The sequence below is a fragment of the Haliaeetus albicilla genome, chromosome 23 (genome assembly GCF_947461875.1).
Source record: "Haliaeetus albicilla chromosome 23, bHalAlb1.1, whole genome shotgun sequence".
Lineage (NCBI taxonomy): Eukaryota > Metazoa > Chordata > Aves > Accipitriformes > Accipitridae > Haliaeetus > Haliaeetus albicilla.
Window position 1 is genome coordinate 12,935,031 of NC_091505.1, and position 19,750 is coordinate 12,954,780.

Genomic DNA, 19,750 nt, shown 5'->3' on the forward strand with positions numbered 1-19,750 from the left:
CCACACAGTGTGCAGACAGGACATGTAGGGCCCTGTGATAGTTGAGTCTGCCCTCGTGCCTGAAAAAGACCATCCTATTTCACACAGGGCTCTCTGCAAGTGAGACAACGGTGCATCCTGTGTGGCTTTGGATGTGCTTGTACTACATGCATTGCCTGATGCGAGCCAGCGAGCTTTGTTTGAGCCATGCTGATTAGTTTTGCTGCGGTTGTGCTGTAGGTGCTACATTAGGAGATGTGGCAGAGGCTATCACCACATAGGCTGAGTATTAAAGGACAGTGGCACATTGCCAAACATGAGCAAGCAGCTCCTACAAGACCCCAGCTTTCCTCTGGGTGGCTGAAGGAGAAATAGAGGTTTTAAGGGCTCCCCAGCTGGGAACCAAGATTTTGAAGTCAGAGTTATGAACCTCATGGCTGGGGTGGGAAGCAGGGGTGGGCAGAGTCCTGCAGGGGCTGCTGGCCCACACATGGGGCTGGTGAGTACTGCTCCTCTGGGACCTTCTCCTCTGCAGCCTCCCCATCCATGGGTTTTTTTTGGCACGGGGATCCTGCACAACAAATGGACAGACAGACATATATCTTGTTCAGAATGTTCTTAATTTTAATTTATTTCCTTTAATTTTTATAAAATACATCTTGTAAGATAAGTCTCTAAAAACTTGCTCCTTTTTATTGCTTGTTAACAAGTTGAAATTCTAGATCAGAAATGAAGGAAACACTTTCAGTTGATTAACTCTCTTTTTCGCGCGTGTGTGTGTGTGCACATGTGTGCGTGTGTGTGTGTTTGGGGTCTGGGGACAAGGGTGGAAGGAGGATCTGGTTATTTTTTTGTTAAACAGGTACCAAAAAAACCCCAGCAAACCCCCAAGAGAGATAGCATCAATATGAATTTCTGGATCTTGACTGGTTTCTCCCCACCCTGCTGTCCCTCCTGGCATCTCCCCCAGCCCCAGCCCGTGTGCGTTGGTAGCCTGGCCAACCTATTTCAGCATTCCTGGCAGCAAGGGTCCTTCGAACGCTCTGCTCAGCAGATCTGCTCCTTTATCCTTGCCCCTGCTGAAACTGGCACTTAAAAAAAATATAATAATAATACAGACAAAAAAAAAAAAATACATGCAAGATGGAGCTACAGTCTGCCACTGAAAGTAGTTTCTCCAATAAATAAACACAAAGATTAGCATTAAGGAGAGGCAAGGAAGAGCAAAACAAAATACTGGTTGGTGGGAAGGACTGGAAACAGCATTTTGGTGGGTCTGGCTGGACCCATGCTACCCAGCCAGGGGGCTTTCCTCCAGCTGCCATGGTGAGCGATCATGGGGGAGAGGTTGTTTCCACCAAACCCCTCACCCTGCTGCCCCCTTCCGTGGGAAAAGACTGAACTGGCACTGGAAAAGGTCTGGTTTGCAGAGACAGGCTGTGTTTCCGCCTTGTGACCCCCAAACCACTGCCTTTCCTTCCCTCCTCAACTCCTTCATGGGTTTTGGCTGGAAGTGAGATGCTGCCAGTCCCTCCTGCTCTGGCAGACACAAGACAATTGTCCTGACTTGCAGGAAGCACAGGAAGAAAAGTGAGGGGAAGAGGGGGACAGAATGAGGGAAAGTTATGTTTGACACAGGTGAGAAACAAATCAAGCTCTCTGACGCAGCAGAGGTTAGAGAAGCAGACGTCACCCCAGAGAAGAGCACCATTGTGAAGGGACGAGAGTGTGCGGTGAGCGTGGCACTTGCAGGGCAGGGTGGGCAAAGGTGCGCAGTCCAAAGGGTCATCCCCTGCCTACAGAGGGACAGCTCTGGCTTTACGCTCCCGGGGCACAGCGCAGAGATGTCCCTTCTCGATCAAACCTATCTGCTGCCTCTCTGCTGCCTGGAGTGTAAAGCCAGGAGTCCCCCTTGTCTACAGAGACACCAAACTCCTTTAGGCTTTAATAAGGGCAGCTGTTTTAGGGCTTTATCAGCATTGGGGTCAGGGCTCTCTTCTCCGCAATGGGAAGATCCTTGCCCTAAACTCCCTTTGCCTTGGCTGCAGCAGGCAATTTGGGGTAAATTCACCTTTCTTTGCTAAGGGAAAAAAAAACAATCCTTCTCTTATTCTCCATCCATGGGTGGTGACAGCAGACAGCTCCAGGAGAGTCTCTAGCAATGGTACCGCGACTGGGCCAACTTCCTTTTCTCTCTAGGTAGCCTCTTGCTACTAATGGAGCAACCTACATGGACTTCCTCCTCCCAGGAGCATGAAGGACTTTGCTTGTCCCTAGGCAACATCAGGACACTGGAGTAAGTCCCTCCTCTTCTCTGGCTGGTTTTGATGGGCTTGGCCCTAGAGCGAACCGGTTGCGGATGAGCAGAGAGAGAAAAGTGCATGAAGAGGTGTCCACTGGTGGGAAGCTCTCCTTCCTGGTCATGCTCAGCACGATGGATGTGAGGGAGGAAGAGGAGGGGAGTCAGCGGTGAAGGCAGAGTTAACGCAGGAGACCTGGTGTTGGGTGGCTGCAGTGTTAAAGCCTCGGGGTTAGAGAAAAGAAGGGCGTTTGGTCTGGCTGGACTCCACCGTGCAGGCTAGAACTTGGTGCCTCGGCCCATCAGCTTGAGGACAGCAAAGTTGTAGGTGGCAGCAATCATGAAGGTGAGCTGTGGGTGGGAAGAGAGTGAGCAAGAGGGGAGGAGGAGAAACAAAGCTCCCATGGGTGAGGAGTGCAAGTGGGGGGACACCTCACTGTGGTACACTTGAGGTCACATCCCTAAGCCCAGAACCCCAACAGGGCAGTTGTCCCATGGAGCCCTGTGGCCCCGCTGCACCAACAGGACACCGTAGTGTCTCATCACTGGTGTAAAGCAAGAGAAGAGCCAGGGAAAGGCAGGGGACTCGTGCATGGGCAGCAGGACCTCTCCCTGGTGGTCTCCTAAAGCCTCTCCAGATCCCCTCCAGCAGTCACCTCTACATTCTTATGGCCCAAATTCACCATCTGCACTTATGTGCCAGAAAATGACATGAGCACAGGCTCTGCCACATCCATGCCCACCACCTCTGTTGTCCTCTGCCCCCACATCCTCGCTGGGTGGAAGAGAACAGCCGGGCAGGGGGAGCACCAACTCACCAGTGAGACCAGTGTGGTAGCTGCCCCCACGAAGGCTGCGATGAAGAGGTGGAAAGTCATCTGGAACTGCAAGGGAAGAGGGGGTGAGCACCCAGGGTCCTGTGTGCTGGCCAGGAAGGCCAGTGCCGAGACCACTCACTGAGGGAATCGCACATGGGGTGACGGAGGTCCTCACCTCGCTGGTCTTGCAGATGGAGAGCAGGTTGGAGCCACACACCTTGCCGGGGAAAGCGTTCCAGGGCAGGACACCTTGGTGAGACACGGGGAGCCAGGTGAGCCAGGCATGGCCACCAGCCAGCCACCTTGCTCAGCCTCCCACAGCCACGTGTGTCACACGCCCCAGCGTTTCGGGGCTCTTCAGCACTTGCCCCTGCTTTATCCCAGCCTTATCCACCTGGACCCTCTCCTCCATCCCCTCTCTTCCACCCTGAGCCCAGGCTCCTGGGCAGTGAACCAGTCACTCACCATACATCCTGGCATCTGCACACAGGGTGCCGATGCTGGCTGAGGTCTTGCTGGGGTTGGCAATGGACTGGCAGGTGGTCCAAGTGTTAAAGTAGATGTAGACGGGCACCGCGGAGCAGGCAAAGACCAGGAGCCAGATGATGGTCAGGACGTAGGTAATGCCCACAAACTGCAAGGGGCAGGACAAGCCGAGGCAGAGCCGTGGTTACCGAGCGGCCAGGGACACAGACAGGGGAGCGCGAGGGTCCCCGGGCAGGAGAGGGTGCGGGGGCAGGCAGGGGACTGGGATGCTGCCTGCATCCGGCTCCATGCTGCCCACCACACCCGGCGGATCCCCAAAGCAGCCAGCACGGAGCAGCAGCCCAAGCCGGGCATCCCTGCGGCTCATGGGGCCAGCACCAGCGCCAGGCTCGCCGCGGGCTCACGGCTGGCTACGCGTGCGTGGGGGTGACCGGCGGCGGCAGCAGGATGGCTGCCACGTCCCGCGCAGGGCAGGTAACCACGGCCACAGCAAGCAGGGCTTGGCTTCTGCGGGAGGGCAGCTGCAAAACCTGCTTTGGCGTGCAAATGCGTCTCTCCTGCCCTCCCTCTGCGGTGCCACCCCAACCAGCCCCCAAGGGAACCGCAGCCATCCCCCTCCACTCCCCCAGGCCACGGGCTCCCTTACCAGCACTTTGTCATGGTCCCCAAGCACAGCAGAGGGGACAACACCAGGGGCACGAGGTGCCAGAGAGCCTTGGGCTGCCAGCACCGCACGGATGCTCCTGGCTCTCCCCGCCAATGCTTAAACATGAAGCGGTTTTGTTAAATGTGGCCATTTGGGCTGCTTTGGTCCCCAGAGGCCACAGCAGGTCTGGGGGAGGGCGGCCGGGCTGCGCTTCCCTTTGGGATACCCCAAAACCCGGACGGCCACAGTCTCCTGCCCTTCGGCCACGCCAAGCATGGCGAACCCGCTGCAGGCGCGCGAAGGGGTGCCAAACCCCAGTTAAGATCACCTTGTCAGGATGTCCTAGCCACTTTCCCAAACACTGACACACCCGCTGCAATGAGTGAGCTCGCTGGGGGCCTCGCGCTCCCCTCCCTTTCGGGCCCCCAGTTACCGTTGCGCTGAGGCCCTTGCCGCAGATGGTGGTCTTGTAGTCCCCGAAGATTTGCCGGACGGCACCGGTGGTGTAGAAGCCTTCGGCCAGCAGCAGGGCTCCGTAGAGGAAGAAGAAGGAGGCCGTGCCATAGATGACATACTGAAAAGCGTGGATGCTGCCAGGGAGAGGAGTGGGCAGGGATGCTCAGGCGCTGGGGTGGTGCTGGAGAGCTCAGCCCCACGTGCAGCATGGCCGGGGCAGCCTGGCTGCAGCGACTTACCCTCCCCGTGCCACCCTGGGGGGACCGAAACAGAGGGCGAAGTCGCAAGAAGAGCGAACAGGGACAAAGCTGTGGTGAGCAAGGCTGTGGGCCGCTGCCGGCTGCCCCGTACCCTCCATACCTACCCAGTGCAGAGGTCCAGCACTAGCCAGAGCACCTAGCGAGGGTCAGATAAAACAGGTGTGAAACAGAAACAAGTGGCCAGTGGACACTGCCATGCAGCCGCGGCACCAGCACACGGCAAACACAGCCTGCGGTCTCCATGGTGCCTGGGTGACAACATCGGCCCGGCCAGCCTGGCCAGACACCTCCTCCCAGCACAGAGCAAGACAGAGACGCGAGGGGCCCCAGTGCAAGGGCGATGCACCACCACAGGGTACTTACACATCAATGAGATACTCGTAGTCCTGGTAGTTTTTGGAGAAGTAGGTCTCAATGAGCTGCTCAGTGCCTGTGAGGGCTTCGTGCCCACAGCCACAAAACAGTGCTACCCCGAAGAAGCACAAGCCAGTGGCAACCAGCGAAGCAAAGGGTGCCCCAATGAGACATCTGGCACAGCACTCGAGCAAACCTAGGGAGAAGAGAGGTGAGGTGGGATGGGGCTGCCAGGACGGGGAGCACTTGGAGCCTGCAGCTCAGGAGCAGGGAAGCACAGGGCAAGGAAGGTACCCAGCAGGAGGAGGGAAGCAGGCTGAAGGAAAATCCAGAAATGATTAAGTGATTCATTGCAATGCTGGAGAGGAAGCCCAGCAGCTTCCCCAAGAGCTCTCTAAGCAGCGAGGCAGGATTGCACCCAAGTGTGCCCAGGAACAGGGGTGACGGCAGTGTGGGGCACCGGGGCTGCAAGTCAGCCCTTGGGTGTGAGGTGGCCGGGGAGCTGAGGCAAGCCAGCTGTGCCGACCCATGCGAAACAAAATGAAAATACAAGGCAATGTAGCGTAATGCCAGTGGGACCCAGGAAACAAGCTGCTAACGGGCTCCCTGCTGCCAGCACAGCCCAGCTGTGGGCAACGGCGATGCCAGCTGCCTGCATTTTTATTTTGCCATTGAAGATGGAGGGGAGCCCAGCACCTCCACAGAGACAAACTGCACTGGAGACCTAGCAACATGGCCCAGCTTTGGGGCAGCGCAGGAGGAGCTGGCACATGCCCCAAGCACACTGGGCTTCCAGGCAGCACGCTGGGGTGCACTCATCCCCTCTCCTGGCACCCCATGGGCAGCTCGTGCTGCAGCAGCCCCGTTCCACGGGCAGATGTGCTTATGGAGAGGAGCCATGTTAGTTCCCCAAACGTCGGTTCTTGTGTGATAGATTTAGTCCTAAGGGACAGATATTTGGCAAGAGGGCATGTGTACCTGTGTGTGGGTATGGAAAGCGAGGGCACATGCCAGTATGCTGCTTGGATTGCCTAAATGGTGGATTTTTTTCAGCAGTGGGGCCATGGACACCTGCTCCTTCTGCACGTCAGGGCTCTAACATACAGGATCATTAGCTCAGGTTCCTGATGGGCTGGGTTTGGAGGTGCTCAGCCAGCCACTCTCCTGCCCAGTTTAGGGGTGGGCAGCCAGGTGGGTTTGCACCCACCAGCATCTGGCTCTGGAGCTTCAGTTTGGCTCCAGCTAAGCTGCAATAACCTGCTGCCCTGGCTGTGCAACACCTCTGTGCAGGGAAGCTGCTCCCCTTCCCCAAGATGTGCGCTTTGGCGCCCCACTGTCCTGGGCATGGTGGCTGCCTGGGTATATCCCATCTGGGCATAGCATTTGTGCCTTGAATGCCAAACAGGCACTCGTGGGAAGCGTTCCCAAACCCACGCTCCCACCACGGATCCCACAGTGCTTATCTCCTCCCTCAAAGGACAAGAAAGCCATGGGGTGCCCTCCCCTCCCCACTGGGAGCAAGGTCGCGCGGTGGCACCGAGGACAATGGGGGATTGTCCTGGCACTGACGCCCTGGCGGCTGCCCCATGCTGAAAGCAAACAGGGAACAAAGGCAGCGCTATGGGGGAGCACTGGGACCCCTCCCGCTTGTTTGCCTTGGACGTGGCAGGTCCAGGGGGGTCCTGCTCCTCCTGGCCAGCACTGCTCCTCGAACCTCACTGGGACCCACAGCAGCGGGGTGCTGGGCCAAACACACCTTTTTCATTTTTATTTTTGGCCACCTGAGAAGTGGCGTGGCAGGTGCCCGAACTGGGGCATGGTGAATAGCCCCTTTCCTGGGGGCCTGCGGGTCCCAGGATGCGGCAGGGCCTGGCAGGCTCCCTGCCACAGCTCCGGCCCCTCGAGCTTTGGGAAGCTGCGCTGGGGAAGCCTGGGGAGGGGAAGGGAGGAGAGAAAGAGCCCTTGTGCCACACAATCCCAGGCCTTGTACCGAGGCTCAGCTGCTGCTGGAGCCAAACAATATGCTGCAGACAGGAGGAGGAGGCAGGGTGCCGGCAGCCCCTGTCACCTCTGGGAGCAGAGCACCCCTGATGCCCTGGGGGGTATGCTGGTAAGTATTAGTTCTGGTGTATCAATAGGGAAACTGAGGCATGAGAAGTGCCTCTGTTTTCCCACGGCTCCCAGCGTACAAGTGGCACGAGCTGTGGCAGGTCTCAGCACCCTGCCTGGACCTCCCAGCTCCCACCGGCCCTGGGCAGGAACTCTCATCTCTCCCGCCTGTGTGGCGAGGGCTTGGGTGGGACCAGCCACGGGGATGGCACCTGTCCCCACAGACGGCGCATGAGCACACAGGGACAGAAAACCACATTGGGAAAGAAAACACTGTTCCCGCCGTGCCGAGGCATCCTCCCCCGGCAGCTCCCATGGCCAGCATGGCCACACAGGGGCCACCCGACCAGACCAGCGCCAGAGGAAAGTTTCAGGGGCCTCTGCTCTGGGACAGGGTCCGCAGAGCCACCAGCAACAGCTCTCCGGGTGTCCGCCACCCTCACCCCATACTCACCCATTGTGCTGGACTTGGTCAACTCCTCCGACCACCCGCTCGGCTGCTTTGGTGCTGTCTGCCGGAGCCCTCGCCTGCCTGGCGGTCCCTCGCCCTGTATTTCCCCCTCTGGGGGCCTGTCCCGCTCTCCAGCAAAGAAAAGGGCTCTCTGAGTGACAGCCACCCCCCTTAAAGGGACAGGACCCCGCCCCTCCCCCTCGACCCCCCCCAGCAGCACCCCTTGGCTGCCAGCTCCTGGGTGCCTGGCAGCTGCGTGGGCAGAGCCTCCCCACAGCCCTGCTCAGGGCTTTTGGGGGAAAAGGCTTTTGCAAAAGAAAGAGAGTGGGGAGGCTTCATGGGGTGTCCCCTCATCGGTGGCTCTGGGCACCCCCGGCCCAGCCAGGCTGTGTTTGCCCTGGGCTGCCCACTGTGGCAGTGTGGGAGACTGGCCCCACGGTCCGGGGTGCCCCTCTGACACCTCCCTGACACCCCAGCACCTGCCAGCGGGGTACAGGGTCCCCTGTCCCAGGGACCTGCTTTCAGCCTTGGGGGCTCCAAACTGGGAGTTTTACCCCTTTTAATGGGAATCCTGAGACCACTTTCCCAGGCCCCTTGGCCCCCATGGGGGAACAGCGCTCAGGTAGGCACAGCCATGGGGTCCCCAGGTGACAGGTACGGCTCCAGGGCTGCAGCAGATGGAGCCAGCTCCCTTGGGTGGTCCCGCTCCCATGGGTACCCCAGCCCCCTTGGATGCCCCATGTCCCATGGCTGCCACAGCTCCCATGGGTGCCCCCAGCTCGCCTGGGTGCTGCGGCTGCAGAGCCAGCACAGGACCAGGGAAGCCTGCAGAGGGCAACCGGCTCCTTCCCGGCGGGCACGGGCTGGACAAAGCCCCGCTGTGTCCCTCAATGCCCCTCTTTGTGCCAGGCAGTGAGGTGGCAGGGCCTGGCTGTCCCTGGGGCTGGGGATGCTGGTAGGCTGGGGGGTCTCTGGGCTGTGGCAGGCCAGGAGCAGGGTGGGCCACCTTGTGGGCGCCCCTGCCCCTTCCTTGCCCACCCAAACAGCCACCCCTTGGCTTGCCCACAGGTGGGCTGTGGGGGAAACACCACTTGGGCAGCTGTGCAAATGCTGCCAGGGCTTCATGGTGGCAATCTGCACCCCATATCCGTGGGACCCAGCTCCTCACCCCCCCAGCACCACTCCCTGCCTTAGTTTCCCACTGCGAGGCAGGGTGGCAGAGGACTACCCTACAGCCACTGAAAACCAGCAGGGCCCAGCCTGCAGCGTAGGGGGACCTCTGGCCACCAGGAGGAAAAAATATGACACAACACCCCCCCAAATATAACATATAAAATATAACATAATATATTTTTTTAAAAAAATTACACAGAAAAAAAAAGTAAGTTCTTCTTTTTCTTTCCATAGAAAGCCCAGTCTTGCTGACTCTGCAATTTCAGAACACCCTGGAGGGAAGCAGCAGCTTGACACCATTGGGGAAAAGGTGGGCAGCTAAGAGGGACTGTGATTTCTACACAAAATGGCTTAAAATTCTTGGTGAATGGCCACTCTTTGTCAGCAAGCATTTCCCTCCTGGGATGGAAACCCCCCAGTGCTGCTGCTAGCAGGGACCAGCCCATCTCCCAGCAGTGCTCCTGCGAGGGCTTCAGAGCAGAGCTGCAACACAGGGAGATGGGAAAAGGGGGAAATCCCTTCCCTGGATTTCTAAGGCTTAAGGTAGAAGAAAGCATGCAGGAAAATAGTTGGAATTGCCTTTCCTCTGTCAGCGCGGCAGGTACCGCGCACTGAGCAGCTGGGTGGGCAGCCAACAGCGGACCCTGAACACTGCAACATCTGCCTGTGCTGGGGGGGCAGAGGCTCAGGGGTATGTGTGGCCATAGGGATGCTGAAAAGGCTTTCTTGCATCCCGCTCCCTTTACATTTCAGTTGGAAAGGCTGAGAGCCTCTCCTGCAAATCCTCAGTGTGTAACTGCATGCTTTCGCATGCTTGGAGCAATCCTGCAGCTCAGCCCCTTCCTGGATGAGGCCCCCAGGGCAGCGTGCGGCTGCAGGGAGCCTGCCAGCCAGCATAAAAGCTTCCTTGTCAGCTTGTCCCTGCCAGAGAAAATGCTGCTATTTCTCAGGCGGGGAAGGGAAGACCCATCCCTGTTTGCCAGCCAGGAGAGGGCCATGCCAGGCTGGTAAAAATAAACATGCTTATAAATCAATCCAGATCACCTTGCAATGTGTTCTGACCGTTTGCTGTGCTGACCCTGCGCTGCAGGCTGGGCCCTGCTGGTTTCCAGTGGCTGTAGGGATCATCACCTCCCATGGCCATTACGAGGTGACCGTAGCTGGGTAACATCACAAACTGGCAGTGGCCAATTATGTCCAAAACCACCCCCCACAGGGCAATTAAGGACTTAGCTATCTGCACTCATTAACAGAGCCTGGGACTACCATGCTGCCCCTTGTGAGGTGTGCTGGGGGCTAGACACAGAGAAGGCTTTCCTTCCCCAGCCACCCACAATCTGCACTAAGACACTGGGACAGGCTGCACCATAATGAAGTATCTGGAGGAAAACACACACACATATATCTCTAAATATACCCCCTGCATGGTAAGGCCTCTCTAGGATGTTTGTGTGTTTTTTCTCTTCCATCCTTGATGCTTCACAGCTGCAGCTCAGACTCAAGCTTTCCCTGGGCCATCGGGAAGGCAAATTTGGGGCTGGAGGGACAAGCAGGTGACAGCAATGGCAAAGGAAGAGCCACACAGGCACCACTGATCTGCACTGCTCCACCACATTAGCACAAAGAAGCAAGATGGGAAAGCAAGCAGGAGTATATGGGGCAGAAGACCAAAGCATCACCCCTGTCCCTGTCCCCATATGCAGCCACCTCACCCGTAATCACCGCAGACAGCCTGTCACACTTGCTCCCATCACACTGATGGCATGGGACAGCCTCCTGCTTGCCCTGGCCCCCTGGCACACACTGGGCACGCGGGCAGCCCTCCCCAGGGTGAGCCAGAAGGCAGCAGGGAGGCCAGTCGCAGTGGGGGCTGGCTGGGAGAAGGTTTCCTGCCTGCTTCTGGCTGCTGCAGCCCCGCAGTTTCAGGGAGGATTTCCCCCCCCCCGCCCAGTTGATTTCTTTGCTTATGTCCCCACATGGTGGCCAAAATCACATGCTTCCGTGGGTGCTGATCCTGCAAAACACAGAAAGCCCCTCCACCCTGCAGCCTTCAAAATGAAGGTACAGCCCTGGTACTCCCAAGAGGAACCAGTGACGGCGCATGCAGCGCCCTTATCCATTATAGATGGGGCAGCGGGAGAAATCTGGGTGTATCTTGTCACAGCTGAGAACCTTGCTGCTATTTTTAGGCAGCTGCTTCCCCGACCAGGCTGAATTTCTCATTATCTGCTGCTGATTTTAACTGTCCTTCTTCACCTGCCTTGCTGCCTCAGTTCATCCATCAGCAGGGTAAAAACAGCCCAGCCGGGGAGCCCGAGAGGTGTCCTGCTATCAGGTGCCCCAGAGCAGCTCTGCAGCCAGGGCAAGCCAGGCAGCTGCTTGCAGCAGCCAGGGATGCCCAGGGTTTTCCTGCTGTGCAAAATCTCCTGCTCTCCCAGGCAGCCCCATCCAGGCAGAGAGGAGATGGCAACCACGGGAAGGTCATGGTGGCACCGGCAGCATCTGTCCAGCTGCCTCCTCCTGTCAGTGCCAAGGATGCCCACTGGACCTGGCCCTGCTCACCACTGCCTGGGCCTGGCTGCACTCACTGTCCTATTTGTATTCCTGGGTTGCTGCAAGGCTGCAAAATGTGCTAATAAAAATTAAATTGGGAAAAAAAAAAAAAAGGAAGCTGGGAGCTGCTGGCAGAGGACAGGGGAGGCACGCTGAAGGACAGATGGATAGGCCAGTGTTGTGGGATGAGAGAGGAAGGGCAGGGGCTGTTCAAGAGAGGAGTGGGCTAAAACCCTCACCGGGCTCAGCCAAGGGCTGGGCAATGGGTACCAGCCTTGGGCGTGGGCAGCAGTGGGATCCTGCACCCTGAGCCTCCCAGGGATGCTCTCAGGACACCCCAGCAAACAGGGCTGCAGGCAGTGCAACAAAGCCCTGCTGGATAACCTGGGGCGGAGCCCTCCTCCCTGGCACCAGTGCCCATCTCCTGCCTGCATCAGCTGCCGGACTTTATCTGGGACCCCAGCGGCACCCACGGAGGTGCTGGGCAGCTGAGTTTACACCTGAGCTGAGTTCACCTCCCCACCTAGTCACCCTTAGGAGAAGATGAGCAGATGACCATGCCTCCTTTTTGGTGAGCCTGGCTGATGTTTTCCCCTGCAGGAGCCAAGTTTTACATTTCTTAAATTTAAATTTTTGTAACTTAAATTCTTTAAATGCCAAGTTTTAAGATTTGGGAGGTCTTCTTCTGTGCCTCACTGGTGTAGGAGGAGCTGTGAGCCTGGAGGGCAGAGGGGACCACCAGCCCCCCAGGCGTGCTTGGGGCAGGGTGTCTGGCTCCCCAGAGGTGATGCATGCAGGAGCATTGCTGCTGCCTTGCTGTCCCCAGATCTTTCACAGGCTGTGAAGCCCAGGGTGGCAGGGCCGCACAGTGCACGTGTGCAGGCACAGCTGCCTGTGCCTGGGGGAGAATCAGGGGTACAGGCAGCTGCTGGCAGCACAACCCAGGGTCCAGCTGATGTGAGAGGCAGCCCAGGGCCCAGAGGGCTTGCTGGCTGCTCGTTGCTCCCTTTAGCCACCAAATAGCCCCATTATTTACTGCAGAAATTGGGGATAATATGCTGATCCAAACTGCTTTCTTATTCTAGTTTCTAATTTCCCCCCAAAATTCTTACCAAGCTCCTCACCTGGTACAGTGAGTCCCCTGGGTTAATTATAGGTTTGGGGACAAGATGATTTTTTTTTTTTTTTCCCTGGCTGATTTTCCAGCAGATTTGCCTTTCACGTCCACTGCCTTTCTCCTTGATTTGCTTCCTAAAGGAGGGTAAACAGACGCCTCACGCTGATGTTCTCTGGGCTGTTCATTACTGTCTTGCTCTGCCATTCGTGGGGTCATATTCTTGAACTGTTCTCATTTACCTTTCAGAAAATCTTGGAAGGGAAAGACAAATGTCGTTCTGCCTCCTTGGAGCCGACGATGTCTGACAAGAGCAAATACAGCCCAGGATCACTGTTTCTAGTTGCCCCTGCGAAGCCAGAGTGGGCTCTGTAAAGGGAGGGTGAAGGCAGCACCAGGGACAGGCTTAGCTCTAGGGCACCCTCATTTATTTCTTGCCACCCATGGGACCCCATTGTGGAAGTTTCGGGTGAATTCGCATGCCTCCAAAGAGCCAAGGAGGTGCTAACTTGTCCATGGTTTCCCTGAGCCCAGAGGAGGGACAGTGATGCTGAGGGAGGTCCTGGGTTAGCCAGCACAGTCCTGAGCAGCAGAGATTGTGTCTGTGGTGTTTTGTCTTGGATTTCTACCCAGAGAGGGAGCTTTTCCCTGTATTTCCCTCCAGAGCCCAGGAAGATTCTTATCCTCTTGCTCACCCCCATGCCAGCCCCAGCCCCAACTCACTCACGCGTGCCAGGGGTGATGCCCATCCCAGGGACCAGCGGACAGGGTCTGACCTGGCTGCTCCGACCCTGTCCCTGGACTGGCAGGACCCTTCCCACAGCCAGCGGGTGCCAGCTGTGGTGGGGCTTTCCCGAAGGAAGAGCAAGTGAGCGCTGGGGAGGTCACCACTCAGTGGGGCGGCAAAAGGACAGCAGTGAGAGCCCCCGGGTGGCATTACTGCCACAGCACCTTGGGCACACTGTGCCATTTCCTGGATAGCAAACCCAATGGTAGGGTGACAGAGATGCAGACATTTCCTACCTGGCACCCGCTGTCTCTCCCCAGAGTCGCAGATGCAGGGGGCTCTCGGAGAGCTGGGTGGAGAGCAGCAGCCACACAACCCTCCTGCATCCCCTGCAGCTGGGCCAGGTGGAAACAACCCACGAATGCCATGCAGGCTCCTCTCCCGGGGTGGCTCTGGGGTCGAGGGACTCATTTGCTGCTCCAGTTGTTACATTTACCTAGGTAATGCTGCTGTGCAGCCCCTCTGTGCCGGCAGCTGCACAGGGAGAATCAACCTTGCTCCCTGGGGATGGCAAGGTCATGACATGGGGACTGATGAGATGCCTTTGCCAGGGTGCCACTTGCATCAGGGACCCCAGGACAGCCACCCCAGAGCCCATAACAGCATGGGAGGAAGAGGATGGAGTGGGGGAGCAAACCCAGGGTCACACTAGGCTTCTTACGGCACCACCCTCTTCAGCCATATAGGGTGGCACCCAGCATGATGTCCCTCCGCAAGCCACGGCTTCATGGCCACTGTGACACCCACCAGCTCCATGGGATGCAGGTGCCATCATGGCAGCCCTGCACCCTGACTGCCGCAGCCAAGATTCCCCCAGGAAGCAGTTGCTGCCTGAGCCACTGCTGTTTGCATTTGTGCAGCAGCAGGGGGATTTGCCATCTAATTAAACAAATCCTTCATCTCCACCACGCTGGCCGAGCCAGGGGGGAAAGCGGCAGGGGGGCACAGGGCAGGGGGGCACAGGGCAGGGGGGCTGATTTCGTATTCTTTCTCCCCCCTGCTTGCCGCCTGATGCCACAGATATGTAACGCTTTGTTTTCCAAACTTGTCCCTCCTGGGGGTCTCTAGTGGAAAAAAACAATCCCATCCAATTAGGCTGAGGCAGGCAGCCTGCGGTTAACACCCTGCAACGCTACCACGCATTTTGCTCCCAGTGATCTCCTGCTTTCATGCTTGGAGACCGCCAGGGTCGAGGGCAGGAAAGCCACGGAGGCGAGAACAGCAAACAGAGCTCATCAAACTCTGCAAGCGCTCCTGCTGCAGCAAGGGATGCACATCACCATGGCAACCGTGGCCAAGGATGCACAGAGCTGGGTACCCCAAAGTGGGGAGGAGACTGGGGGACCACGCTGACCCTGTCCCATATCCCCCACCTGCCTTTGCTGACACAACACCCCTTAGCCCGGCACTGGCCAAGGCATTGATTTTGCACAGCAGCTCCTCTCCTCCCCAGGCTCAGGCAGGAAGAAGAGCTGCGGGGCAGAGCTGGGGGAGGCAGAGGTTATGGTCTGGGGGGGTCTTGCAGTGTCAAAATCCAATAGATTTTCCCCAGGGTAATTGGAAATGCTGGAAACAACTGCAGCAGGGGTTAGGCTACTGCTGCAGCCCCCAGCACTGCTCCCGGCAGCCCATCAACAGATCCCAAACCCATCCGATCGCCATCCTCACCAAGCACGGCCATTTCTGGGAGCAGAGATGGGAGCATCCTCAGCCAAGAGAGAGCTCTGCTCCAGTCCAAGCTTCCCCCTTGTAATTCCTCTCCCGCATGCCCAGCCTCAGGAGGGAACCAGCCCACACCGTGGGGCAATTTGGGGACAAGGCAGGCAGCAAAGGGGCGACCCATGGTAAAAGAGAAGGAACATGAAGATGGGAAAGGGCCAGGTCACCCTTGGGGAGCGAGGCACCCACTGAGGGTTTTGGAATCTGTGCCAGGCTTTGCTGCTGGCCCCAGGAGTCTCTCTTGACACTTATCTAAATTAAATCTCCCTGTTCAGCATGTCCAGCTTGTCAAGGTCATGGGATCAGCCGCTACTGTTGCTCCAGCCTTCCCTCTGCCTCCAGTTCCCTCTGCGCGTGCTCTATCTGCAAATACGATCCATGTAGTTCACCCAAAGCAGAGCACCATCCGTGGCAGGAGGCACAAGGTCTGCCACCCCCAGATGGGAAAAGGCAAGTTAGGATGATCTAGGTTTAGTTAGGACCTGTCTTCAGGCCAGGGTGGCAGTCCCCTGCTCATACATGATGGGGCAATGTACACAAAGTATTTCCTTGAAAACCTGCCATAAAATATCAGAAATATGTTAGACATGTGAGGATAAATGCCGTTAGATGAGGGTGGGTATTGAAGAACAAGTGTTACACTCTCTTTTCTTTGATAGCTTTCAGGAGAGCAACATCTGAAACACCCTCCAACCTGCATGACCAACTTGACAGAGTACAGAAGAGCTCCCCAAGGCAGCACTGAGCTGCACAGCCACTGGCAGTGTGGCTGCTGCAACATGGCCTGCCCCTTCCTCGGCCACATGGCTGGCTCCCACCCAGCACAGCATCTGGCCCCAATGGCAGCCACGCTCTGCCCATGTGGCCTCCATCATAGCGGTCCCCAGGATGACATGACATACCCCAAGGCTGCACGATGGCACAGGCGACTGAATCCCTGTGGATCATCCTAAAAAGTCCCACCATGGACGCAGATGTGGGCCCAGGGCCATATCCTGCATTTCTCATTGCCCAGCTCTGAGTGATCTGCTTGTGACAGCAGAGTGGCACAGGGCTGAGTTGCCCCCATGGCAAGGAGGGTAGTGAAGGTGGATGGGGCTGGCCCAGCCACATCCTGCCATGCTGGGACTGCCTCCAATCCTGGGAGAGGCTTGTCAGACCTGTCCCCTCCAGCCACCCACTCAAGTGTCCCAAACTCAGCTCCCCAGCAGCTCAGACACACCGAGACAGGTGAGGCCCCTTGGCCTGGTGCCACCCACCCCTCCAGCTGTACGGAGGGGCTGGGGGCACATTTCCTTAGCACATGCAGCAGCCCCACAGCCACAGCGATGGGCTGAGCTCCTCAGGCCTTGCTGCCACTCATTGGGGAAATGAGACTTGCTGCAGCATCCCACCCCCAGGCTGGTCCCCAAATGGGCCAGACGCACCCTGAGGAGCTGGTGTGACCCTCCAGAATCAGCAAAGGACCCAGTGCTGGGGTAAAACACAGCTCAGAGACATCACTGAGGACTCTCTCTCCCCACACGGTATTTTGGGGACTACTGGCTGAGCGGTTGCATCTGGTACAGCCCTGGAGAGAGGTGCCAGGTCACCTCAGAGGAGGAGGAGAAAATAGGTGACCTCTGCATTTGGCTACTCAGGGAGTGGGAGGGTCAGCCCCATGGCTGCTGCAGGGCCACCCCAGCCCCACCGGCTGGCTGCCCTTGGCTGATTCCGCAGCCACTGCACGCAGAACCCGCCCCATGCCACGCTGCACCAACAGCAGGGGTATTTTTAGCCTGGAAAAGCGCCACAAAATCATAGAGTGACATTAGCTGGAGTCGGGACCAATGTCTTGGTTCACCTTGCAATCTCCTCTGGGTCACCCTGCCCAGCTCAGCAAGGCACTGGGTCCCACTGGCACTGCTGCATAAGCACCAGGCACCTACTGGGCTCCCCAGCACTGCTGCCATCCTGTCCCCTGCTCCCATACCACAGTGCCACCTTTCCCTAGGAGCAGCCTCAAATCCCTCCAGCACCCCATGACCTTCCTGGGCCACTGGAGGGGACATCCTGCCAGCGGCTACACCCAAACCCAGTGCCCGCTTGCCTTGCTGAGGCGTGGTAGGAGTTCAGGCTCTCTGCCTGTGCTCTGATGCCAGCAGGGCCCCAGTCTCCCCACCAAAACAGCACCACAGTTATTCATCCCCTAGCCATGCATTTATTGCCCTGAGATGATTTTTGCTCCTGCTGGGAAAGGAAAGCACCTGCAGCCCATTATACAGCTTCTCCGGGGAAAGATGGGGAGCAGCACAACACTGGGGAACTAGACAAATGTGCCATTAAATGAGAATGAAGCGCCCAATCTGGGTGCATACTGGGTGGCCAGGGAGAGCCTCAGGCTGGCAGCAATGAATGTGTCTTCCTGGCATTAATTTCACACCCGATTAGATGCCTCAAAATGTTTGCTTTGGGGGAGCCTGCCACCATGTCCACCCCAGGGCGGAGGGGCTGTCCTCTCCCTGAATGCAGGCATGCAGGTTTTCCTATTTGTTTTGCTGCTTTCCTTAGAAACAGCGATGAGACTGTGTCTGCTTTCCCTTGCTTTCACTGGTCAGAGGATTAAAAAATGGAAAGGGGAGCACACATAGCCCTAAACTGAAGGCACAGAGGCCTTGAATCTTTCACAAGGAGCACTTTGCTCCCCAGTGCTCATTAAGCATTTAAGCAATCGGTACAGAGCAGAAGCTCACGGCGGTGCTTGCACACTGGCTGGCTGGCAGAGCCCTCTGCATTCAGCATCTCTGTTTCAGGCCTTGGTTTCTGCAAAAAAATCCCAGTCCTAGGGCAAAAGAGAGAGGAGGATGTCCGGAGTCGGCTGCATTGGCTGGGAGCCTTGGAGAGGGGAAGGAAGGCAGGAGGGAGTTAGGAGACAGGGGATGGAGGTGCGTGCTATGTGGTGCTCTCTAATTAAAATAAGCAGAGTCTCCTAGAGCATCTGCCTCTGCCTCTGATTAATTGCAGTTGTTATCCTGTCTTTGGCAGGAGGCTGGCCCACGTCCTGGCCTGTCACTGGGGCTGGGACTGCAAGATGCAGAGCATGCGACACCCCCCAAAATGGGAGCTGCCTCTAAGCTGCTATCAAACCCACTCCGGAGTCCCCCCACCCTCCAAGCCTGCTGGAGGGGAGCTGGAGCAGGTTGCTTACAGCTCACCACAAACCTGTGCCCAGCTGAAGCTTCTGCCCCTCCTGGTGCTGCAGGATCTCCTGGCTCTGGGGCAAAGGCGAAGATCCAAGCTGACTCTGAAGGACAGACCAAGGAGCAGCGTGGGCAGCAGCATCCTGGCCCCCAGCCCCCCCCCCCCCGAGTGGGGCTGCGAGCCCAGGGGGCCTTTGTGGCCCTACATGAAGAGCAAAGCACGCTCCTTCACCTGCTGGCCTCTCTCCCACTCCCCCCGCAACACAAACAGCACAAAATTGATCTTATAGGCAACTGTTCATCCTCAAATCGAGCTTAAGTGCCTCAATCTGGGAAAAAAACAAACCTGTTCTCAAAGGGTTGAATCACTCAGCCCTTCAGAATTGTGTTGTCTGCAAATGCACGACAGGGTTTATCAGGTGGGATTAAATATATAGATGTGGCAATGCAGGGGCTGAGCAGCAGAGAGGGGTCAGGATCCAGGTGGTGTGGATTAGCACAGTCCTCTTCCAGGCTCTGGATCCAGGCAGATCTGCAGCGGGTAAGAGTCCAGTCCCAGGGGAACAGTTTGATGTGGGCTCAGAGATAGCAGAGGGAAAGGGAAAAAAGATACCATGCTTTTGTCCCTGTCTTAGCAACCCCAGCCTCTGCTGCCTGCATCTCTCTTATTAGCAGAGTCTGGCGCCCTGATGAGGATGGCTTCAGGGCAGGGACAGAGGGATCCCCAGAGAGGGCCATGCCCATGCCAGCCCTGGGGACTGCACCAGGCTGGCAGCAGTTGCCCACAGCCTGGGTCATAGTGCAGTCCTTGGCCCCCCTGGTCTTGCTGTCCCCGGGGAAAGCAGCTGCAGGGCAGCCTGGAGGTAGGTGCCTGCCTCTGGGAGCCCATCGCCAGCAGCTGCCTGCTGGCTGGCATCTTTGCTGTTTACAGAACAAACACCTCATGCTCTGATTTGAGGAACATGGGGAAGAAGCCTATTCTTGTCACTCCCAAAAATCCCTGTCCGGGATGCGGCGCAGTGCCTGGGGTCCCCCAGGCACAGGCAGGCTCTGCTTTTGCAGCTCCTGCTCCATCCCCCTGAACTGGCCAGCAACAAATCAGTGCTGCCTTCGCCTTCCCGATGGGATGCTCGCTGCCTTCATTTTCTCAGAGCTTATTTTCAGCACTGCTTTGCTCCTTGCAGTGCTGGTTACCTGCAGAGCTGCAAGGCGGGCAGGAGGGCTATGGCTGCACCGTTCCCTGCAGCCCTACCCATGAGGGAGCTGTGTTTCCGCATTGGCTTCACCGGCCTCTCCAAGGGCCTCATTAGCTTGGCCCCGGTGCCCTGCTGACCGCAGCACATGTGGCTGAGGCTTGTAGCTGGTTA

The 19,750-nt window shown here is 57.5% G+C and overlaps 1 protein-coding gene across 2 annotated transcripts; it reads right to left on the minus strand.

Annotated features, from left to right (window-relative positions):
* Positions 1-580: 580 nt before the first annotated feature.
* On the minus strand, positions 581-8,011 carry PLP1 (proteolipid protein 1). Of its 2 annotated transcripts, none has more exons than XM_069811196.1 (7): positions 7,862-8,011; positions 5,308-5,494; positions 4,662-4,818; positions 3,562-3,730; positions 3,272-3,345; positions 3,097-3,162; positions 581-2,629 (listed from the first exon to the last, which is right to left on the minus strand). In XM_069811196.1, the coding sequence occupies exons 1-7, from the start codon at positions 7,863-7,865 to the stop codon at positions 2,558-2,560; spliced, it is 729 nt and encodes a 242-aa protein (XP_069667297.1). In that variant the 5' UTR covers positions 7,866-8,011; the 3' UTR covers positions 581-2,557. The 2 variants fall into 2 exon arrangements, with proteins under 2 accessions (XP_069667297.1, XP_069667296.1); XM_069811195.1 differs by having other exon boundaries at positions 4,557-4,818.
* Between the last annotated feature and the right edge of the window lie 11,739 nt (positions 8,012-19,750).

Bases quoted from the DNA above. Each gene is read 5' to 3' on its own strand.
- PLP1 (XM_069811195.1), bottom strand. The intron at 3,731-4,556 runs GTGATCTTAACT...TGCCCCTTGCAG, and splicing joins GGCTAGGACATCCTGACAAG to TTTGTGGGCATTACCTACGT. The intron at 2,630-3,096 runs GTGAGTTGGTGC...TCCCACCCACAG, and splicing joins CTACCACACTGGTCTCACTG to CTCACCTTCATGATTGCTGC.